This window comes from Bufo bufo, chromosome 1 (genome assembly GCF_905171765.1).
Source record: "Bufo bufo chromosome 1, aBufBuf1.1, whole genome shotgun sequence".
Taxonomy (NCBI): domain Eukaryota; kingdom Metazoa; phylum Chordata; class Amphibia; order Anura; family Bufonidae; genus Bufo; species Bufo bufo.
Genome location: NC_053389.1, coordinates 801,592,223 through 801,617,622, shown reverse-complemented (window position 1 = coordinate 801,617,622; position 25,400 = coordinate 801,592,223). Strand labels below are relative to the sequence as shown.

Sequence of the window (25,400 nt, the reverse complement as noted above, 5' to 3'; positions counted from 1 at the left end):
CCGCCCATTGTTAAAATCCCCTCCTACATATAATAGGCCACTCCCAACACACACTGTACAGCTGACATTCTATAGTTGAGGCCTGTCTACACATCATACGGAGAGGGGAGGGTCTGTCCTGGCTGCACTGCCTGCTTATATAACAAGCTACAGCCAGGAAGCTCCTCCGCTCTCCTCCCTCCCCTGATCCTGCTCAAGGCTTGTGGTTCCCCCCCACCATCTGCCACCCGCCCGTGGCCTGCTGCCCCCTTTCTTCGTCCTCACCCAGCTCTGAATCCTCCTTCTGCAAATGGCAGGAGGTGGAGCCGGAGCATCTCCTCTCCTACATAGCACCACATACCTCTTACATCCAGTGATGTCACCTTTGATGTTGACGTTCTCTTTCCTCATCTTCTCCATTGAGACCAGACCACCATGATGATTTTTCTGCCATCTCCCGTCTCTGCAGAGATTGAGAAACAGACATTAGTTTCCTGCCACCCCCAATACTATACTGCAGAAACAGTCCCCCTGGAAATACTACTACCACACAGATAGTGCCCCCAATACTGTGCCCGCTGTGCCCCCAATACTATACTGCAGAAACAGTCCCCCTGGAAATACTACTACCACACAGATAGTGCCCCCAATACTGTACCCGCTATGCCCCCAATACTATACTGCAGAAACAGTACCCCTGGGAATACTACTACCACACAGATAGTGCCCCCTTAAACAATTATTGGCACACAGTGCTCTAAAAAATAACTGCGCCCAGACACTAATAGTATAAAGATAATGTCCCCCAAAAATAATTGTGCTAAGCTGATACTATGCCAGGGTGCCCCCAAAGTAACAGTGCTCCCCAAAATCCCACCAATAGAAATAATTCTCTGCCAGAGCACACTTAGTAGTAATAATGCCCTATAGTGCCCTAGTAATCATTTTCCTCATAGCCCCCCAGTAGTAGTAAAGCTCCCCATAATACCCCATAGTAGTACTAATTTTCCCTATAATATGACAGTACATGAAATACCCCCGCTTAGTGCCCGCAGTTAAGCTAATGTCCCCATAATGTATGCCAGTATAAAATACCCCTATATAGTGCCCCAGTAAATGCCTTCATACTGCTCCTCTCCCCCCCCTATAGTTATGTTGGAAGCTGGTACTCCCAGTCTCTGTGTTGCTCCCTGGCTTGGAGTGGAGGTTGCTTTGTGGGCAGGTATCAGCGGTACTCTGCCCTGGTGCCAGCGTTACCATGGAAGAAGCCTGGTTGGAGCCTGGTTGTTGGAGGGGGAGACCGACTGTCTCCCCTTTGGATACCCAGCTTTGCTGCTGGAGGGGTAGACCGACCGTCCCTACCCCCTGTGCTGTAAGTGCAGAGACAACGGTCCCATCTGCACTGTTGTGGGGCTTACTGTCTCCCCCTGGTGCGTTAAGCTGCCGCTGGAGAGAGGGGGTAACAGGCTCCTCTCCCATACATACTTCCATACTCTGTGGAGGGAGACCGACTGTCTCTGCTCCCAATACAGTGTCCTGCTGCTGGGCAAAGGAGACTGGGCTCTCTATTCCCTGCTGGACCCTCTGCCGCTGGGGAATGGAGACTGGGCTCCCAATTCCCGGCACATCACTCGGTGGCTGGGGAATGGAGACTGGGCTCCCAATTGCCAAAAAATCATGCTGCTGCTGGGGGGCAGGAACAACTACCTCTGCCCCCTGTAACTCAGCCTGCCGCTGGGGAGGGAGGACGTTGCTCTCCTCTCCCTGCATTTCACACTGCCTTCCCGGCATATCACTCTGCTGCTGGGGGGCAGGAATAACTACCTCTGCCCCCTGTAACTCAGCCTGCCGCTGGGGAGGGAGGACGCTGCTCTCCTCTCCCTGCACTTCACACTGCCGCTGGGGAATAGAGACTGGGCTCCCAATTCCCTGCAGGACCGGTGGAGAGACCTCGGTCCCATTTCTACCGGCCACCTGGGGTCCTTCCCAGTAACACTCTACAATATCTGCCCAGCTGAATGGGTCTGGATCTGGGTCTGTCACCTTACTGTCCTGCTGAGCCTTCTCACTGGCGTGGAAGAGATCTCGGTAGTCCTGCTCCAGTTCCCACTCCAGGGTTGCTAGGTGAGCCAGTTCTTGCTCTACTTCATGGGGGTCATCCCACTCATGCCTAGCCTCCCTCTCATAGAAAATGTCCTGAAGTCTGGACTGTGCAGGGCTCCCAAAGTCAGGCTCTGCAAAGGACTCCCATAACAAGCCAGGACCATCAAACTCCTCTCCCTCTGGCTTGTCATGTTCGGCTGTCCAGGGTATATACTGTGCCATATACCACCAAAGCGCCTGGTAGGCATCCTCCAGCCATAGCTCCTGCCATACCCGGTGCTCTAGTTCCTTCACCCATTCCTCCAGGGGCTGCTCTCCCAGGAAGGGCATCCACAGGGCCACTTGCTTCTGCAACCGCTGCTCTTCACTGGGGAGACTCTCACCCCGCTGGTATTGTACATTATCCAGGGCCTGGTACCAGATGCCTTTCCTTAATGCATCCCGGCTATCCAGGTCCTCCTCCTCGTATAACACTGCTGGTTCCATCCTGTTAATTTTCGGGTCGCTGTACTGGGACATGCGTTGCCTTTAAATTGTAGAATCCACAGAAATGGTGTCTCCTGTAGCTGTCCTTCTGGCTGTAGGAACGATCCCGCTGCTTGCCACCAATGTAACGGACCGCTTCAGCAGACAAGGGGTTAAAATCCGTTTAGGCGATAAGCCCCTTTCTGAGAGACAGGCACAGCTACTGCAGGATACACCAAACTCCCGAACTGGATACAAAATAGCACTCCAAACTGGAACCTCACGAATAGCTGCTAGCAGACGAACAGGAATCAGCTTACACTCCTGGCAATCAGTCTCTACCAGCATACAGCGGATCCCCCCAATAACGAGACAAGGCTCCGTGTTGAGGGTCAAGCAGTGGTCTGACTGTACTTCACGTACAGCCTCTTTTATTCATAAACCACAAACATAGTACTGCCCACAGGGGTTTGAAATACAACCAATCAGTAATTTACAACACATACAATGTAACTACAGCAACCAATCGTTCACGCCCCCAGAGGACCAGAATGAAGACTGTGACATAGGACAGATACAACATATCCCCACAATGCATCATGGTTTCCTCCTCTCTGTCCCGGAAACAACCTGAGGAGCAATCCAATTATCTCTCAGGACAAAGGGAGATCGCCAATACACATGTGTAGACAACAGGACAGACATCACCATTTAAACACACAATGGGACAATGGCACAATAGAAACACACCCAGCATTTTCCTCCCAAGCTGACAAGTTACACTTATTATACATTGTTACAACTTTGTGAGTTTACATTGGCCATACATATAACTAACATCAATTTAAACAGTATAACTTGGGGACAAACCTATCCAAAATTCACTTGAATAGGTTCAGGGGTTTAAAAGTTAGTATATGGCCCATAATCCTGGGGCAAGAGGCCAGCAGCCAGGCCTCTCCAAAACCCAGTGGCGAGGTTGGTTTTGTCACAGCCCCCTTAGTGCCACCAAATGCCATAGTGCCCCCCATAATGTTCCAATACAAAAGGCCCCTTTAGAGCCCCCACTTCCCCATAGTGCCCCCAAATAATGCCCCTATAGTAACACCAGATGCCCCATAGTGCTGCTCTCCCCTATAGTGCCCCCCAGAATGTGCCAATAATTTAAAAAAAGCCCCTTTAGAGCCCCCAGATACCCCCATAGTGCTCCCCTCCCCCATGGTGCCCCCCCATAATGTGCCAGTAAGAAATGCCCCCATAGTGCCGGCTCCTCCAATAGTGCCAGCTCCCCCCATAGTGCCAGCTCCCCCCATAGTGCCAGCTCCCCCCCTATAGTGCCAGCTCCCCCCCATAGTGCCAGCCCCCCCCCATAGTGCCAGCCCCCCCATAGTGCCAGCCCTCCTGTAGTGCCACCCCCCCATAGTGCCAGCCCCCTTATAGTGCCAGCTCCCCCATAGTGCCAGCCCCCCCATAGTGCTAGCTCCCCAATAGTGCCAGCCCCCCCATAGTGCCAGCTCCCCCCATAGTGCTAGCCCCCCCATAGTGCCAGCCCCCCATAGTGCCAGCCCCCCATAGTGCCAGCTCCCCTATAGTGCCAGATCCCCCCATAGTGCCCCCCCATAGTGCTAGCTCCCCCATAGTACCAGCCCCCCTATAGTGCCAGCTCCCCCATAGTGCCAGCCCCCCTATAGTGCCAGCTTCCCCATAGTGCCAGCCCCCCATAGTGCCATCCCCCTATAGTGCCAGCTCCCCATAGTGCCAGCTCCCCCATAGTGCCAGCCCCCCCCTATAGTGCCAGCTCCCCCTATAGTGCCAGCTCCCCCTATAGTGCCCCCCCATAGTGCTAGCTCCCCCATAGTGCCAGATCCGACCCCATAGTGCCAGATCCCCCCCATAGTGTCAACCCCCCCATAGTGCCAGCTCCCCCTTTAGTGCCAGATACCCCCCCCCCATAGTGCCAGATCCCCCCATAGTGCCAGCCCCCCCAAAGAAGAAAAAAAACAAAACACTAATACTTACCTCCATCAGCTGCGATGCAAGCCTCTTCTGGCCTGTATCCCTGCTGTGTGCTGCCTGGCTCAGGCATCGCGATGATAATGACGTCATCGTGCTGCCTGAGCCGGCCTCTGATAGGCTGCAGGCATTAGTGCCTGCGGCCTATCAGAAGAACAGGGGAGGGACACGCCTCTCCCTCCCCTGCCCCACAGCACACAGCACGGCCGCAATTACATCCAGGGCCGCGCCGCCTGTTAAAGACGGGCGGCCCAGCGGCCGTTTATTTAGGGCTGAGCCCCCCGGCCCAGCCTGCCCCTGCTGATGACGGTGTAAAAGGAGTGTGATTCTTCTTGGCGCTAACATTGACCTGTAAGGCTGAGTTCACACAAAGTTATTTGGCCAGTTTTGGCCCCGTGACTGTCTAAAGAAGTGAAGTGTGCAGTGATTCTAAGAGCGATGCCTGTCATCTGCGTGTCATAATGACTCAGCATTATTTCACTACCACAGCAGACACCCTATGTGTGTTACTGCAAGGCACAGTGTTCTACACCACTATAAAGGCTCTCTGCAGCCAGGAAATAGCAGTTTTTAACGCGATTCGCCACAAATAAATTCTGATTGAACCAATTTTTTTACAAAAATTTGGCGAACCGGCTGAATCTAATTTTTTTAAATTTCGCTTATCTCTAGTTGCTGTACATCTGACATGTGATCTGGGTCAAATGATCACTGTGTTCAGATTGGTTTATACAGGGAGGAGTTCTTGATTGGCTAGCCTTCCTTGGACAGATGACTGCTATAGGTGAAGTTCAGTACTACAATATTGTGAACAATTGGCTTCATAATAGTCGCATTTAAAGAGCCATGACAGTTTATTTTTTGATCGATGTGGCTGTGTGAGCCCTGTGATTACTTTATTTTTTACTGATGGATATGATTGTGGTGGTACCAAGTAAGAATTTTTATCAGAACAACAATAGGTATTGAAATAAAATATTTTTTTATGAAAAATAAGGTTGGTTTAGTATTTGAAGACACTTTTAAAAATTATTTTTAATGTATCTTTATTTTAAGGTCTTGTATCATTTGATTGGATATATAATGATTTGAAATACTTGGTATCTTAGTGTCCCTGATAGAGTCTAAAAGATTATACCTATGGTAGACCTCAGGGTCTTTGTTAACCAGATTCGGAGTAGGAGCCCATTTGGACTAGCTGTCAATCAAGGCTCCTGCAGTTCCAGCTTCAGTGCTTGCACGATCACCAGGACATGGGTTAAAGTACAGTAGAAACAAGCATAAAGAGTGTTTGAAGAATCTTGTGTAACGACATGTTTTTTACTGTCCTACCTGTAAAAAAAAAACTTAGTTTTAATTGGTTAAAGGGTTTGTACCAAGATTAAAATGCATCCCAAGGATGGGAAACAAGCATCGGATCATTGGGAGTCAGACTGCTGGGAACCCTATCGAAGAAAGAGAGTAAACGTTGCCTGATTGAACTTCTTCTCTTCTCTCCTTTCAGCCGGGACACTCGTGTGGATTGTGTAGTGACGCCATGTCAGATGAAACTTCGATTCCACATATTGATTTTTCACCTGCAACAGATGAAGACTATGAAGAACTGATGTTTATCTCTAGTGGGATATACAACGGAATGGACTTTCTGCCTTTCTGGTACCATTCATGGCTGAAGGAACCCAATAGAAGAATGATTGTGGCCAAGTGTGAAGGGAAAGTGGTGAGTAGAAAAAATAAATTATTGGTGACTAAGCCTACTTTCACACTAACGTTTTTACTGGATCCGGCAGGGTTCAGCAAAAACGCTTCCGTTACTGATAATACAACCGTCTGCATCTGTTAAGAATGGATCGGTTGTATTATCTTTAATATTATAGTCACAGAAAACCATCCTTTATTCATATGTCTAAATAAAAAACACATTAAATACCCCAAATAGGCAAAATTATCTAACATAACTCAAAACAAAAACAAAAAATATTCCTCACAGTAGTGGGCGACAAAATGGCAAGGTCTTGTATGATAAACGATGCTTAAAGGACTGTCCCTAAAGGTGACTCTATCTTCGTTCTGCCCTGCCTGGAACGGAATGGCCCCCCCAATAGGGGCGATCCCAAGTCTGGAACCTCCTGGACGCCCTAGGATGTCCCTGATCGGGAAGTGTAGAACAAGCAACAGTTGGCTCGTCTAGACTTTACCATGTAAAAATAAACGTACCAAAAATAATAAACAGTAACACAAATGGAAAATACAGTTGCATATCAACTCCCATCAACAAGGGACGAGTCACGTGGTAGCTAAAAGAATACCACAGTTGTTTAGTGGTAATATTATGGGATGTGTGAAATTAAGACACCCCTATCCCAACGCGTTTCGCCCGAACACTTGGGGGGCTCATCAGGGGACGCTGAAGAAGCTTATGGAGGTATAGGTAGTGTTCACACAAATTCAAATCAGTGCACATTAACACAATAAACGTGGAGTTGAAGGAACAAAATACATAGACTGTCAGCAATCAGCTAAATAGGCAACAAACCCCTCCTGATTAGTCATATGGTTGCTACTTGAGTGTCTGCAGACGGTGTAGTGCAATAATATATCAGATCATACCACACAAGGCAACAGAAAAAATGGCATGGTGTTAAATAGGCAGGAAGTGCTCAAACCCATATGCAGTTGTGCATGTGTATACAGGGGAGCAAATCCTGCACTTGTATCCCGTTGCTAATGCATACAGTGGAGGATGCCCGCAGCGGAACACAAGTACCACAATAGACATCCTACACAAGATAGCAATTATGTGGATGTGATAACCGATATAACAATATAATAACATTTGCAAAGCTAGGTGCACTCTGCTGTCTTACTAAACCCTCATACTGATGTCAAAATTGAGAGATTACTGTGGAGCACATGTCTGAGCCTGAGCACCATGTCAAGGTTTCTCAAATAGCTCGGGACTAGAGTTGAGCGGACACCTGGATGTTCGGGTTCGACGGGTTCAGCCGAACTTCACAAAAAAGTTTGAGTTCGGGAACCGAACTTTACCCCAAACCCCATTGAAGACAATGGGGACCCGATCTTTGGAGCACTAAAATGGCTCTAAAAAAGTCATGGACTAGAGGGCTGCAAATGGCAGCAAAATGTGGTTAAGAGCATGGCAAGCAGTGATGGCCAGTTCGCATTGTTCGCCCGCGAACATATGCGGGCTGCCATCTTTTTTCACAAGTCCAGCGAGGCACAGGTAAGCGCTTACCTGTGCCTATGCCGGGAGCCGGTCTGAAAGCAAGTGCGGTCAGCGGGAGCAGGCAGTTCCGAGAACAGCCACCGGGGGCCTTCATCGGGCTGTTCTCGGAACTGCCTGCTCCCGGTGACCGCACTTGTTTTCAGACTGGCTCCCGGCACAGGCACAGGTAAGGGCTTACCTATGCCTCGCCAGACTTGTAAAAAAAGATGGCAGCCCGCATATGTTCGCGGGCGAACAATGCGAACTGGAGATCACTGATGGCAAGTGCTCTGCAAACAAATGTGGATAAGGAAATGATTTCAGATAACATAAAATACGTAAAAAAAAAATTATAATGGGGCGGAGCCTAGCCGGGACTGCAGATGGCTGTGTGAGACCTCGGCTCCTCCACACTCAAGCGTTAAAAACCATTTATTCAGCGGTGACCTACTCCAAAATGGTCAAATATGGGAGAGATAGGAGTTCTGACACTCCTGACACCCCAAGAACGCAAAAAAGCCAGCAAGAATGCAGCGCTAACTCAAGAAGAAAGCGCTCCTCTCACCAAGCGTGAGCTCTAAGATGGCGGCGACAGCAGCAAACATTGAGGAAGGAGAAGACTCAGATGCAGACAGCACACAGGAGGTCCCAGCAGAATCCAGAGACCCCTCACCTGTCTCGAAGTCCTTCCTCACTAAGGTACTGGGGGAAGCATTAGAAAGAGCAATAAAGCCAGTACTGTCGGAGCTTTCCGACATAAAATCGGAGATTACCCAGGTGGGGAACAGAGTCGAGCTCCTAGAAACGGCCGCACAAGAGCTTGTGTCACATGCTACGGGAGTTGAGGAACACCTCAACTTCCATACCACTGAATTGAATAAGGCGATGCTAATGCTAGAGGATCAAGAGAATAGAAGTAGAAGACGGAACATACGTCTCAAGGGCCTCCCTGAATCATGGGCCGCTGAAGCGCTAAATAAAGTGGCCATGGAGATCTTTGCCGACTTGTTGGGACAAGAATCGGCTGCCACGATAATTATTGAAAGGATACACAGGGCCTTAAGACCAGCTCCGAGGCCGAACGAGAGACCCCGGGACGTCGTTTGCGGCCTATTGTCCTTTGTAGATACCGCACGTATACTAGCTGCTGCTAGAGAAAAACAGCAAATTTCCTACGACGGAGTGGACATTGCCCTCTACCAAGATATTGCGCCATCCACCCTAGCGAAACGGCGCATCATGAAGCCCCTGCTAGATGCACTTAGAGCCCAGAAGATCCAATATGCCTGGCTATACCCGTTCGGTATTGCGATCCTCAAGAACGGAAAGCGCATAGCAATCCATACCCCAGAAGACCTGGAGAGAGCCTGGGAAACCATAGGTATCCACCCGTTGGAGCTGCCATCCTGGATGCCAATCGCTTACCCTGCAGAATTGCCTCGGCTCACGCAGATTGAAACCTGGAAGAAGATGTCCAAGGGGAAATCCAGGGGAAACAGAGCGGCAGCAGAGATCCGATCCCCTCCACCTTGAAACCACGTCCGGGAGCTATGGAGTTTCGGCAGCTACGGATCACCTGCAAAGGATTGCTCCGTTATTGTTACGACCACTGTTCGACGTTCGGGACTCAGGTCATGTAATGTTTCCCTTCTGCCCTACACCGCGACTCCAGGGGAAACCCTGACGAGAACCGACAGGGCCTTAGTTCGTCTATAACAACGAACACTTATGTTCTTACCATGTTCTTGTTTAATCCAAATCCTGATAAGCCTTAGACCTAAGCAAGGTCTCATGTTATTGTTTTTTTTTTTTTTATTATATCTTTCTCCCCCACTTATGACCTAATCTTTAGTAATGGTGATATTGTCTCTCCCCCTCCCCTCCCCCCCCTTATTCTCCCCCCATCTTCAACCATTCCCTTACGCAGCTCTCCAATCACATTGAAATGTAAAGGGTAGAGACGCCTACACCCTCACCCTCCAATCCCCTTACCCTCCCCCCCCTTTGCATTTGCCCTTGACTTGTGCGATTCAAGTAAGACTGAGCCGCTGCTATATTACGTGCTTAGTGTATTTTATTTGTGTTTTTCTCTTTTTTCCTCTTCTATATATCTTCCCTTCTTCCCTCTGACCTCTCTCTCTTCCGCCTCCCCTACCTCTTCCCTTTACTCTCGAACAGGTTGTGATCCCTTCACTCCAGTAAGAAAGGTAGAAGACCCAAACTAAGAGTAGTATGACAGAAATCAAGGTGACCACCTTCAATGTCAAGGGCCTTAACACACCCCAGAAAAGAGGTCAGCTGTTGCTAACCCTGAGGAAAATGGGCTCACATATAGTTTTCTTACAGGAGACACATTTGCGCCAGAAAAAGTTGCCAAAACTGCCCTCTCGACCATACAACCAGTGGTTCCATAGTACCCACTCTACTTCAGCTTCAAAGGGCGTCTCCATAGCCATTCATTAGTCCATACCTTTCTCACTCTCTCATCAACTTTCTGATGAGGAAGGGAGACTCTTGATAATAAAAGAAGAAATTGCATCCAGGAAATATACTCTAGCTAATTTTTATGCTCCAAACACAGCCACGGTGCAATGGCTCCTTAAAGCTCTAGACACTCTCAAGCATTTTGCGGAAGGACAAGTGATTCTGGGAGCAGACCTTAACCTGGTGCTAAACCCAATCCTTGATTCCTCCAAATCTAAGTCCCATATTGCGCAGAAACATATCAGTAGATTATATAGAAAGCTACATGACCTCAAACTGATAGATGTTTGGAGAAACAGCAACCCAACGGTCAAAGACTACTCATTCTTCTCTAACCCACATGGTTCATACCAGAGACTTGATCACATTTTAACATCCTCTTCTCTCTTGCCTGTCTCCAGCAACGCAGAAATCGGGAGCATCACCATTTCCGACCATGCACCGTGTCATCTGACCCTCGCTCTGGCCTCCCTACCAAGGAGGGAATGGACGTGGAGACTCAATGAATCTTTGCTGAACAACAAACTGCATCGGGAACAGGTCAGATCTCACTTGGAGGTGTATTTTAGTATCAATTCCCCTGCACACGGCACCTCACCCATGGAATGGGAGGCACACAAGGCGTATGTGAGGGGATGCTTCATCTCAATTGGTGCAAAAGTAAAAAGGGAACACCAGGAAAAAGTGGATTCTATATTAACCCAGATAGTGTCCCTAGAGAAAATAGATAAATTGTTCACTTGCAAACAGAAGCAGGGGGAGTTAACAGACCTTAGATTCCAACTTAAAAATCTCCTAGTACAAAAAGTGAGAAAACAAATGCTAAATTTTCAGCATAAAGTATATGCACATGGGGACAAGGGGGGCAAGCTGATGACCTCTCTTCTAAAAAAGACAAAAAATGTAACCTATATCCCCAAAATAAAACGCCCTAATGGAGAGCTAACTCACGACACACCAGAAATAGCAAAAGCTTTTCAGCAATTTTATGAAGGTTTATATAATCTAAACAAGTCAATATTTCCGGGCCAATCTGACGCCAGACAGTCACACACCAGAGTATTTCTAAACTCCCTCAAACTCCCAACAGTTCAACAAGCGGACAGGGACCTTCTAACTGCTCCAATCACTCTAGAGGAAGTAGCCACCATCATACGCAGTTTCCCCCCCGGGAATGAGCCCGGGACCGGATGGTTTTCCTTTACTCTATTATAAAAGCTTCCAAGACATCCTAACCCCCCGACTCACGGACGTATGTAACGCACTTTTGCAAGGAGGGTCATTGCCTAGACAGACGCAGGAGTCGCATGTAACATTAATCCCTAAAGAGGGCCAATTTCTCTCCTGAATTTGTACTTGAAAATTTGGGCCAAAATCCTCGCCACCAGACTAAATAGATTATTGCCTAACCTGATTGGCTCAGAACAATCGGGGTTCATACATGGCAGAGAGGGAAGAGATAACACGCACAGGATCTTCCATGCGATCCAGGCTGCTAGAGCTGCGGGATCCCCGTTGACCCTCTTGAGCATTGATGCCGAAAAGGCGTTCGACAGGGTCAACTGGGATTTCATGAGGCTAACACTAGAAAGGTTTGCCATCCCAGATCCCTTCATACACTCAGTATTCACACTTTATAGACAACCGCATGCTAGACTGAAAGTAAATGGAACACTATCCCCAGTTTTTGAGATTTCCAATGGAACTAGACAGGGATGTCCGCTGTCCCCATCATTATTTATTCTGGTAGTAGAGACACTTATCCAACTGGTTAGACAGACCCGAGAGATTGAAGGAGTTAAACATGACAGGGGAGAGCTCAAATGCACAGCTTTTGCAGATGACCTCCTCTTCCTGGTGACCAATCCGGAAAAAGGACTAGACCAGTTAGCCCAAAAGATCGAGTCATTCAGCCAAATATCAGACTTTAAGGTAAATCACTCTAAGTCTGAAATATTGAACATCTCACTCTCAGAGTCTAAAGCTTCCTCTCTGCAGAAACGCCTCCCTTTCCACTGGACCAAGGGCCCAATAAAATATCTTGGAATAAAGATCCCGGGGAATTTGGATGATCTGTTCAACTGCAATTATGCTCCCCTTAAAAAGGACATAACACAGCTTTTACTGAAATACAACTTGCCTTACCTATCTTGGATGGGCAGGAAAAACGTGATTAAGGCCTATGTCTTTCCCAAGATCCTCTATGTCATGCAACTGGTCCCGATACACTTGCCAAAAACGTTCTTTCACGAGATCAGGAAACTCTTCCAGAAGTTCCTATGGAATGGGAAGAAACCTAGACTAGCACATGACCTCTTGGTTAGGAATAAACAGAGCGGCGGATTGGGATTCCCGGATGTCCTGAGATATTATCAGGCAATACAGCTAAATAGATGGCTGGAGTTGGTAGACCCCCAGAGACAACCTGACGTAGCAAATCTTATGCGACACAGTGTAGGGCCTAGGCTCCAACAGCTTCTTTGGTTGACTGAACCTAGTCATTCCAGGGACAAGATGGGTGACCCCCTATTGAAAGGGATAAGAGAGACCTGGAAAGTATTGAGCAAAAAACTAGCCCCAGAGCCGTCCCCTCTTCTGCCTGCAAATCTTATTCCGGACTTACTGGGGAAAAATGGGGGCATACACCAGGAAGTGTGGTCATCATTAGCTCAAGCCAGACTAGGGGAGCTAGCCCCAGACGCAGAAACATCTATTATGAATAGATTGCCGGACCGAATAAAAAATCCCCCAAGCTTCTTTCTGACAAGGGTGTACATAGGTGCTGTGTGCAGGGAGTTGAAAGAGAGATCCAATCCAGCGAGACAACTGACAGAGTTTGAAAAAACCCTTCTGTCCCCACTCCATAAACAGAGGAAAATTTCGGCATTATACTCCTTGGTGGGAGCTGAGAGCGAGGCTGGAAAACCTCTATATATTAGAGAATGGGAGAGAGAGCTTGACATGGTTTTCCCGGACCAAGTCCTCAAAAAGCTATTGGCCTTTTCACATGGACCATCTCCATGCATACGGCTACAGGAGAATCATTTTAAGCTCCTCACCAGATGGTATAGAACCCCAGAGTTCTTGCACAAGTGCGGTTTGTCTCCCGATCGGCTTTGCTGGAGATGTGGCGATGGGGAGGGGTCTCTGTCCCATATTTGGTGGACATGCCCTCTGATCGTCCCTTTCTGGGAAAACGTCAACAAGACAATCAACAAAGTTCTGGCCAACGACCAAAGGATCACCATGGAAATGGTGCTCTTTTCACTCCCCTCTGATCTTTACAGACCGTCAAAGCATAACTTGGTGACCCATCTGATAGCAGCAGCCAAGTCGATCATTCCTCTCCATTGGAGAGACACTCAGGCTCCCTCACTGAGCGAGTGGATAGCCAAAGTGAACCAAATATGTAATTTTGAGGAAATGACAAGCTGGATCAAAAGGAGTCACGACAAGTACTTGGAAACTTGGTGCCCCTGGAAGATATGGATCAAGTTGTAAGGATAAGTGATATATATGATATATATATATGCATTCACGTGAGTTATTAGGTGTAGTAGGCCTTATGCAACCTGGAGGTTATCATCTTTTGGACTTACCTCTCGGACATACCCCGCCATCCCACAGCTCAATAGCAACGAGAGTCGAGGCGACTCAACCTGTCTTCCCCCCCCCCCCCCCCCCCCCCCCCCTCTTCCCCCCCCCTCTTTCTCCCCCCCCCCCTCTTTCTCCCCCCCCCCTCTTTCTCCCCCCCCCCCCTCTTTCTCCCCCCCCCTCCTCCTCCCCCCCCCCCCTCCTCCTCCCCCCCCCCTCTTTCCCCCTCTTCTTCATCTCCCTTTTCCATCTCTTCTCCCCAGTTTTTATAACAAAACTAAAGTCTGGCCCACGACAGGGAGACCTAGACAAAAAATTACAGCAGGAAGAAACACGCTGGATATACAGACTAAAAAGTCTCTCACTCCTGGGACTTAATGAAGGATTCACCTTTGCATCCTTCCTATAAAAGTGGCATTACTAATTTAAATCATTCGGATCAATAATAATAATTTAAAAAAATTAAAAAAAATTAAAAACAAAAAATCAAAATCTGACCACTCTTAATACAACAATAGATGAGTGACAAGTTATAAACTAATAATAAATAAAGTAATAACTAATAAATAAATAAAATAAATTACCTCCCAGCAAATCCAATCCAACCCTAAAAAAGAAAAGATAAGAAAAATCTGTAATTCATATCAAAATAAATATTAAATAATACACAAAAAATAAAAATATTAAAATAATACACAAAAATAATAAAATAATAATAATAAAAAATTAAAATACAAATATAATATCAAAAACAAACATAAAAATAATATTTTAATGATTAGAATTACACTATTATTAATCGACTCGAGTAATCTTAATACGGTATAAGATCCAGAGTTAAGAAAGCATGGTAACACTAAGTTAAATACCAGCTAGGTAAAATAGCATACCAAAGACTAAGTGTTTGGGCAAGCGCAGGAGAGCTGAGAAAAAAGCTCCCATTGAAGACTCAAAAATTCGTTGAACATCTATAAAAGTACTGGAGCATTCGCAGAACTGTAGATAAGCCGAAATCTAGTCTCAGAATGTAGACATGCGCAATTTCCAACACATGCAGCGGAGAAAAGACGGACAATCCGAATAAAAAGCAAACCTATAGGAATATCGCAAGTATATTCTGTTCATACGCAAATGAAAAGATCTGCTATAATTATATGAAGGAACTGTCGATCGATAATAGTTCGAAAAAATCTAAGTGCAGTGACATGCGCGAGATCTCAGATCACATCGCGAGATTAAAGACGGCACTGAAACAAGGAAGATCCACAGGAGAAACAAACGAATCGAGTGACCCGATACTAAAGACAATCCAATAAGGAACAAAATAACAAGTTAGTAACGGATTGCATCACAAAACAGGAGGTAATAAATAGATCGCGTCACTCTGATCTTATTGTAGACTGCCCGTGCCCCTGAAGATGCCATGTATATGGCGAAACATGTCGAGGGGCAGTGTATAAGATTTTAGACTATATAGACCTCTTCATGTGAGAAAATAGACGCTGACAAATAACAAACAGGTAGTGACTGGAGCAAGCGCGCCACTACCAGGCTACCAAAACAATAGCACCGCTAATAATTAATACAGCACACTAGAGGTTCTATTAGATAGTTTTAATAGTAGGTTAGATAGAATTATTAAAGATTTAATAAGTGACCAATAAAAGCTATATTTTAATGCCATAATTTAGTATACACATGTCAAGAGTAGGCAACCAGTAGTCTAGTACTATATGAAAATAAAGTGGTGTTAGGGTCCCTTGTTATGTCCAAATAGATGGAGACAGTCTGTTATATATCGAGGCTGGAACAGTCTTACCCCATTAAAGATGTACCTAAGTATGTGATGTATACTGGCGGTGGTCCGATCCTGGGGAGCGTTGGCGCGCACTTATCTTGCAGCTTGTTTGGCGTCTCTCTCCGTTGTGGCGTCTCCTACTTCCGGCGTCTCTGGTTGCGTCCTACGTGGTACAGAGGATGGCGTCTCACGTGACTCGGGGCGTATCTCCGGCGTCTCTGGTTGCGTCCCACGTGGTGCAGAGGATGGCGTCTCACGTGACTCGGGGCATATCTCCGTCACTGCGGTCAGCTGACTGGATACGTCACCTATTGTAGCCGGCTCTATTTAGTGACTTTTGCAGTCTCTATTGGTGGAAAATCTTTAGCTATTGAACCATATATGGGTCAAACTACTGTCTGAATAAGGATCAAACGCGTTTCGGTGCACTCTTGCACCTTCATGAGTGGCAGACAGTATTCCTAATCACCGTCCTATTTATAGGGGAGGGATCTGTAGGATGCCTTGGCTGTTGATAAAGACCGAAGTGGATCAGTTTATTTATATATAGGATTCACATGTGTTCAACTTGATGGCTATGGATGTTAATAAAAGACCGGAATGGATCTATTAATTTAAATATAGGGTTCACATGTGTTCAACTCTGATGGCTATATGTATATATTCATTGACATATATGGCCAACCAGCGATGCCGGAAGTAGGAGACGCCACAACGGAGAGAGACGCCAAACAAGCTGCAAGATACGTGCGCACCAACGCTCCCCAGGATCGGACCACCGCCAGTATACATCACCTACTTGGGTAAATCTTCAATGGGGTAAGACTGTTCCAGCCTCGATATATAACAGACTGTCTCCATCTATTTGGACATAACAAGGGACCCTAACGCCACTTCACACAATCAGTTTTTATTGTCCATTTTATTGGATATCCGGAAACCCACGTCATTGCCAGCTGGGTATATAGAAGCCCACTGTGACGTGTATTTTGCATTTTTGTATTTTAGTAAATTACTAGACAGACTGATCACCTGTACTAGTATTCTCTTATACCAGAAAATTGGATTTTATCTTATATAAGAACATTGCGTATTGTGGTACATTACCCTGACGCCACCTATTTGGAACCACTTGCTTACACCCCTGTGGTTTACAATTTTATTTCCAATAAATAATTTATGATTCATCCATATGTGTACCTAGACATTTGAATGCCCTCCATTTCACATATCCACAGTATTTAAAGCTTGTATTTGACTGTCACGAATGCAGAAAAGGCCTGAAATGTAGGGTTTTGCACAAAATGGGTGTTTTTTTTTAAACCCAGAATATAACTGCAGTATTTAAAGCTTGTATTGGACTCTCAGAAATGCAGAAAAGGCCCCAAATGTAGGGTCTTGAAAAAAATGGGTATTTTATTCAAACCACAATATAACAGCAGTATTTAACACTTGTATTGTACTGTCAGAAATGCAGCAAAGGCCTCAAATGTAGTGTCTTGCACAAAATGGGTGTATTTTTAAACCCAGAATATAACTGAAGTATTTAAAGCTTGTTTTGGACTCTCAGAAATGCAGCAAAGGCCCCAAATGTACAAAATAGGTGTTTTTTTTTCAAACCGCAATAGAACAGCAGTATTTAATGCTTGTATTGGACTCTCAGAAATGCAGCAAAGCCCAAAATGTAGGGTCTTGCACAAAATGGGTGTTTTTTTTTTTAACCCAGAATATAACAGCAGTATTTAAAGCTTGTATTTGACTGTCACGAATGCAGAAAAGGCCCAAAATGTAGGGTTTTGCACAAAATGGGTGTTTTTTTAAACCCAGAATATAAATGCAGTATTTAAAGCTTGTATTGGACTCTCAGAAATGCAGAAAAGGCCCCTAATGTAGAGTCTTGAACAAAATGAGTGTATTTTTAAACCCAGAATATAACTGAAGTATTTAAAGCTTGTATTGGACTCTCAGAAATGCAGAAAAGGCCCCTAATGTAGAGTCTTGCACAAAATGGGTGTTTTTTTAAACCCAGAATATAACTGCAGTTTTTAAAGCTTGTATTTGACTGTCACAAATGCATCAAAGGCCCCAAATTCAGTGTTTTGCACAAAATGGGTGTTTTTTTAAACCCAGAATATAAATGCAGTTTTTAAAGCTTGTATTGGACTCTCAGAAATGCAGAAAAGGCTGCAAATGTAGTGTGTAACGGGGTTCCGAAGGTGCACTCGGTCCCCCATTAGCCGCAGACCTGCTGCTTAGCTTCAGGAGTGAGGATCTGTGTTTGACCTCGTTCCCAGGGCGGCTTTACTAGCTGGGTGGCTCCCTGCTCCTAAGTCTGCCTTGAGTGCCGAGCTGATCACTCGGTGCTCGACTGATTGGTCTGTCGGTCATGTGACGCTGGCTACGTCACATGACCCTCACTCCCCACTATAAATACTGGCAGCCTGCTGGCCACAGGTTGCCTGTTAATTTAGGTTCCACCTGTGATTTGGTCTTTCCTGGCGTACTTACCTCCTGCTGAATTCCTGACGATCCTCTGCCTGCTCCTTGTGTACTTTGCTGCTCTCGTGGTATTCTGACCCCGGCCTCCTCCTGACGATCCTCCTGCTGACTCCTTTGGTACTTCACGTCTCTCCTGGTATTTATGACCCCGGCTTCTCCTGACAATTCTCTGCTTGCTCCATTTGTACTTTGTAGCTTTCCTGGTATTGACTCGGTCCATTCACGTCCTGTTGTTTGTCTGTCTGTCATCCCTGCACTTATTTCAAGTTAGGGATTGCCGTCCAGTTGTCCCCTGTCATTAGGACTCGCGAGGCAAGTAGGCAGGGCCAGGGGTAAGGGTGGAGCGCAGTGGTCACTTCCCTCCCCCCTGTGTGTGTGTGTGTATGCGACCGTTACAGATTAACAGGCCCAATAACCACTGTATAATGAATCCTCTGGTGACCCTGACTGACCATGTCTCTAATCTGACGCAGAGGGTGCAGGAGTTAGGGGAAAAACTCAGTTCTTTTGAGTTAGGGCAAGGTTCTTCCACTCCTCAGGCCTCCAGTCCGCATTTTGAGCCCCAGATTAAGCTCCCAGAACCCTTTTCTGGAGACCGGAATAAGTTTCTCTCTTTTAAGGAGAATTGCAAACTTTACTTCCGTTTGCACCCCGTGTCCTCTGGCCCCGAGAGTCAACGCGTGGGCATTATCTTTTCCCGATTACAGGGTGATCCCCAGGACTGGGCGTTCTCTTTACCTGCTGGCGCCAGTTGTTAATCTTCTGTGGAGGGGTTCTTTCAGGCCCTGGGTACCCTCTATGATGAACCAGACAGGGCTCTAGTAGCCGAGAATTGTCTAAATGTAAGCTTTCGGTACCCATTACGATTTCTCTGGGAGTAGATAAATGGCCGGGTAAGGCCTTTATTGATTCTGGCTCAGCAGCTAGCTTTATTGACTCTGAGTATGCTGTAAGATTGGGTATTCCTATGTTTGCCTTACCAACTCCTATCCATGTCATGGCTATTGATGCTACTCCTCTTATTGGTGGTACGGTGAGCCTTTGTACCTCAGAGATTTCTCTAACCGTGGGTGTGTGCCACTCAGAGAGATGTTCGCTTTTAGTCCTGGAGAACCTACCGGCTGAGGTGGTACTAGGGTTGCTTGGCTCCGACTACATAACCCCACTATAGATTGGTCCAATGGGGAATTGGTGAGATGGGGGCCTAAGTGTGACTCGTGCTTGTCCGTGGTACAGGCTGGGGTCTCAGTAAAGTCTGATAATTCTACCCACTGTTGTTAAGGAATATTCTGATGTATTCTCATCACCAACCCCGGAGGTTCTACCCCCCCATTGACCTTATGATTGTACCATAGAGCTAGTAGAGGGGGCCAAGTTTCCTAAGGGACAAATTTATAATCTTTCTATGCCCGAACGCAAGGCCATGGAAGATTATATTAGGGAGAGCTTTGGTAAAGGGCATATTAGACCTTCTGTCTCTCCTATGGGGGCGGGGTTTTTCTTCGTTAAGAAAAAAGATGGTGGTCTTAGGCCATGTATCGATTACCGGAGATTAAATAAAATCACTGTCCAGAATAGATACTCCCTCCCATTGATTCTGGATTTATTTAACCAGGTTCTGGGGGTAACCTGGTTTTCCAAAATTGACCTGAAAGGGGCCTACAATCTAATCCGAATCAAGGAGGGAGACGAATGGAAGACGGCGTTCAATACTCCAGTAGGACACTTTGAATATCAGGTGATGCCTTTTGGACTCAGCAATGCCCCAGCTGTGTTCCAAAACTTCATGAATGACATTCTTAGGGAGTTCTTAGGTAAATTTGTTATTGTCTATCTTGACGACATTTTGATATTCTCTCCTGACTTCGAATCCCATGTGTCTCATGTTAAACAAGTATTAGAGGTGTTGAGGGAGAATCAGCTATCCGCTAAGCAAGAGAAATGTGTCTTTGGTGTACAGGAGATTCTGTTTCTAGGGCATGTTCTGACTCCTCACGCCTTCAAGATGGATCCTGGTAAGGTACTAGCAATTAAGGAATGGGTAAGACCTTCATCCTTAAAGGCCTTACAACGGTTCTTATGTTTCGCCAATTACTATCGTAAATTTATTATGAATTTTTCCGTAATTGCTAAACCGTTGACTAAGAAAGGGGCGGATTTGGAGAATTGGTCTACTGAGGCCGTTTCTTCATTTGAAAAATTAAAAAAGGCATTCAGTAGCGCTCCCATTCTGATCCAGCCTGATCAGGAGAAACCTTTTATTGTGGAGGTGGATGCGTCCGAGGACGGCGCAGGAGCAGTCCTTTCACAAGGTCCTGCTAGCCTCACTAACCTGAGACCATGTGCCTTCTTCTCCAGGAAATTCTCTCCCACGGAGAGAAACTACGACATAGGGAATAGGGAGCTGCTGGCCATTAAATGGGCATTTGAGGAGTGGAGGCATTTTCTGGAGGGGGCAAGGCATTGTGTAACTGTTATCACTGGCCATAAAAACCTTATGTTTCTCGAGTCTGCTAAGAGGTTGAATCCCTGTCAAGCCAGATGGGCTCTGTTTTTTACTCGTTTTGATTTTTCCATTACGTTCAGGCTGGGAGTAAAAATGTGAAGGGCGGACGCATTATCTCGGAGCTTCCAGGCTTTTCAACCTACTGAGGGTACCACCTGAATCCATCCTAACCAGCAAAAATCTTCTTAGCAGCTCTTACCCAGGATATCTCGGCTCGCATTAGGTCTGAACAACATCTGGCACCAGTATCCACCCCAACAGATAAGTTGTTTGTTCCCATACAATTTCGTCTCCAGCTGTTGGGTGAGTGTCATGATTCTGCCTTTTGTGGACATCCGAGTGTTGAGGGCACTAAGGATCTGGTTTCTAGATCTTATTGGTTGCCCACTCTAACTAGGGATGTCAAGTCCTATGTGTCAGCATGTGAGGTTTGTGCCAGGTCCAAGACACCAAGGACTCGCCCTGCTGGTAACCTACGACCCCTACCCATTCCCAGTAGACCCTGGTCCCATATCTCGATGGACTTTATAACTGACCTACTGCCGGCGGAGGGTAAGACTGTCGTTTGGGTAGTGGTCGATAGGTTTAGCAAGATGGTCAATTTCATTCCCTTGTCTAAACTCCCGAATGCCAAAACCCTGGCGTCTATTTTTGTGAAAGAAATTGTTCGATTGCATGGTATGCCGGAAAATATTGTTTCTGACAGGGGTGTGCAGTTTGTGTCCAAATTCTGGAGGGCCTTCTGTCAAAAATGAAAAATTTCAGTCTTTTTCCTCTGCCTACCACCCTGAGAGTAATGGGCAGACTGAACGCCTTAATAAGTCTGTGGAACAATTCTTGAGGTTGTATGTTGCTGATGACCAGCAATTATGGGTGAAATTTCTTCCATTGGCTGAATTTGCTTTGAATAACCGTGTCAATTCTTCTGCTGGAGTTTCACATTTCTTTTGTAACCATGGTTTCCATCCCCGTTTTCATTCTGGGTCATCCGTCTCCTCCTCTAACCCTGAGGCGGATAGGTTCTCCTCTGAACTATGCACAGTTGGGCCCCGGGTTTCATTTGAACTTAGAAAAGGCTCAAAGTTCTCAGAAACTCAAGGCCAATAGGAGACGTGTCAAGGGGGGGTGAATTTTCAGGTTGGGGATAAGGTATGGTTGTCCTCCAAGAATCTCTCTCTTAAGGCTAGATTCTAAAAAGTTTGCTCCCTCGTTTTTATTGGACCATATAAGATCACGGAGGTGATTAACCCGGGTATCATTTAGGTTGGAGCTGCCCGAGTCATTCCACATTCATACTGTGTTTCATAAATCTCTACTTAAAAAATATTTTGAACCGGTAGGTACCATCGAAAGCCTCGCCTCCGCCGGTTCTTGTCAATGATGCTGTCGAGTATGTGTGTCTAAAATAGGGGATGTCAGGAAGGTGCCGTAAATTCCTTGCAGTACCCTGATTCACATGGGAAGGGGGTATGGACCTGAAGAGAGATCTTGGGTACCTGCCAGGGAGGTTCCATGCTCCTAGACTTTGTTCGAAAATTTCATTTAGAACACCCCTGAAAGGCCATCGCCTGAAGTCTTGGGTCCGGTGGCCCCTCGTAAAAAGGGGGGGGTACTTAACGGGGTTCCGAAGGTGCACTCGGTCCCCCATTAGCCGCAGACCTGCTGCTTAGCTTCAGGAGTGAGGATCTGTGTTTGACCTCATTCCCAGGGCGGCTTTACTAGCTGGGTGGCTCCCTCCTCCTAAGTCTGCCTTGAGCACCGAGCTGATACTCGGTGCTCGACTGGTTGGTCCTGTCAGTCATGTGACGCTGGCCACGTCACATGACCCTCACTCCCCACTATAAATACTGGCAGCCTGCTGGCCACAGGTTGCCTGTTAATTTAGGTTCCACCTGTGATTTGGTCTTTCCTGGCGTACTTACCTCCTGCTGAATTCCTGACGATCCTCTGCCTGCGCCTTGTGTACTTTGCTGCTCTCCTGGTATTCTGACCCCGGCCTCCTCCTGACGATCCTCTGCTGACTCCTTTGGTACTTTGTAGCTTTCCTGGTATTGACTCGGTCCGTTCACGTCCTGTTGTTTGCCTGTCTGTCATCCCTGCACTTATTCCAAGTTAGGGATAGCCGTCCAGTTGTCCCCTGTCATTAGGACTCGCGAGGCAAGTAGGCAGGGCCAGGGGTAAGGGTGGAGCGCAGTGGTCACTTCCCTCCCCCCTGTGTGTGTGTGTGTATGAGACCGTTACACAGTGTCTTGCAGAAAATAGGTGATTTTTTTAAACCCAGAATATAACAGCAGTATTTAAAGCTTGTATTTGACTGTCACGAATGCAGAAAAGGCCCAAATTGTAGGGTTTTGCACAAAATGGGTGTTTTTTTAAACCCAGAATATAACTGCAGTATTTAAAGCTTGTTTTGGACTCTCAGAAATGCAGCAAAGGCCCCAAATGTAGGGTCTTGAGCAAAATGGGTGTTTTTTTTCAAACCACAATATAACAGCAGTATTTAACGCTTGTATTGGACACTCAGAAATGCAGAAAAGGCCGCAAATGAAGTGTCTTGCACAAAATGGTTGTTTTTTTCAAACGACTTTATTATAACAGCAGTATTTTAAGCTTCTATTGGACTCTTAGAAATAAAGCAATGGACCCAAATGTAGTGTCTTGCACAAAATGGGTGATTTTTTTACACCCAGAATATAACAGCAGTATTTAAAGCTTGAATTTGACTGTCACGAATGCAGAAAAGGCCAAAAATGTAGGGTTTTGGACAAAATGTGTGATTTTTTAAACCCACAATATAACTGCAGTATTTAAAGCTTGTTTTGGACTCTCAGAAATGCAGCAAAGGCCACAAATGTAGGGTCTTGAACAAAATGGGTATTTTATTCAAACCACAATATAACAGCAGTATTTAACGCTTGTATTGTACTGTCAGAAATGCAGCAAAGGCCACAAATGTAGTGTCTTGCACAAAATGGGTGTATTTTTAAACCCAAAATATAACTGAAGTATTTAAAGCTTGTATTGGACTCTCAGAACTGCAGCAAAGGCCGCAAGAGAAGTGTCTTGAACAAAATGGGTGTTTTTTTCAAACCGCAATATAAATGCAGTATTTAACGCTTGTATTGGACTCTCAGAAATGCAGCAAAGGCCGCAAATGTAGTGTCTTTCACAAAATGGGTGTTTTTTTAAACCCAGAATATAACTACAGTATTTAAAGTAATTGACTCTCACAAATGCAGAAAAGGCCCAAAATGTAGGGTCTTCAATAAAATGGGTATTTTTTTCAAACCAAAATACACTGCTCAAAAAAATAAAGGGAACACAAAAATAACACATCCTAGATCTGAATTAATTAAATATTCTTCTGAAATACTTTGTTCTTTACATAGTTGAATGTGCTGACGACAAAATCACCCAAAAATAAAAAAATGGAAATCAAATTTTTCAACCCATGGAGGTTTGGATTTGGAGTCACACTCAAAATTAAAGTGGAAAAACACACTACAGGCTGATCCAACTTTGATGTAATTTCCTTAAAACAAGTCAAAATGAGGCTCAGTAGTGTGTGTGGCCTCCACGTGCCTGTATGACCTCCCTACAACGCCTGTGCATGCTCCTGATGAGGTGGCGGACTGTCTCCTGAGGAATCTCCTCCCAGACCTGGACTAAAGCATCTGCCAACTCCTGGACAGTCTGTGGTGCAACATGACGTTGGTGGATAGAGCGAGACATGATGTTCCAGATGTGCTCAATTGGATTCAGGTCTGAGGAACGGGCGGGCCAGTCCATAGCATCAATGCCTTCCTCTTGCAGGAACTGCTGACACACTCCAGCCACATGAGGTCTAGCATTGTCTTGCATTAGGAGGAACCCAGGGCGAACCGCATCAGCATATGGTCTCACAAGGGGTCTGAGGATCTCATCTCGGTACCTACTGACAGTCAGGCTACCTCTGGCGAGCACATGGAGGGCTGTGCGGCCCTCCAAAGAAATACCAGCCCACACCATTACTGACCCAATGCCAAACCGGTCATGCTGGAGGATGTTGCAGGCAGCAGAATGTTCTCCACGGCGTCTCCAGACTCTGTCACGTCTGTCACATGTGCTCAGTGTGAACCTGCTTTCATCTGTAAAGAGCACAGGGCGCCAGTGGCGAATTTGCCAATCTTGGTGTTCTCTGGCAAATGCCAAACGTCCTGTACGGTGTTGGGCTGTAAGCACAACCCCCACCTTATGGACGTCGGGCCCTCATATCACCCTCATGGAGTCTGTTTATGAACGTTTGAGCAGACACATGCACATTTGTGGCCTGCTGGAGGTCATTTTGCAGGGCTCTGGCAGTGCTCCTCCTGTTCCTCCTTGCACAAAGGCGGAGGTAGCGGTCCTGCTGCTGGTTTTTTGCCCTCCTACGGCCTCCTCCACGTCTCCTAATGTACTGGCCTGTCTCCTGGTAGCGCCTCCATGCTCTGGACACTACGCTGACAGACACAGCAAACCTTTTTGCCACAGCTCGCATTGATGTGCCATACTGGATAAGCTGCACTACCTGAGCCACTTGTGTGGGTTGTAGACTCCATCTCATGCTACCACTAGAGTGAAAGCACCGCCAGCATTAAAAAGTGACCAAAACATCAGCCAGGAAGCATAGGAACTGAGAAGTGGTCTGTGGTTCCCACCTGCAGAACCACTCCTTTATTGGGGGTGTCTTGCTAATTGCCTATAATTTCCACCTG

At 46.4% G+C, this 25,400-nt stretch overlaps 1 protein-coding gene across 1 annotated transcript in view; it reads left to right on the top strand.

Moving 5' to 3' along the window:
* Positions 1 to 25,400, top strand: part of LOC120988597 (probable N-acetyltransferase 16) — a 147,716-nt gene that overhangs the window by 7,921 nt on the left and 114,395 nt on the right. The window contains exon 2 of the mRNA XM_040416166.1: positions 6,065 to 6,280. Within this exon, the coding sequence (XP_040272100.1) occupies positions 6,065 to 6,280 (216 nt within the window). The remainder of the gene's footprint in view (positions 1 to 6,064; positions 6,281 to 25,400) is intronic.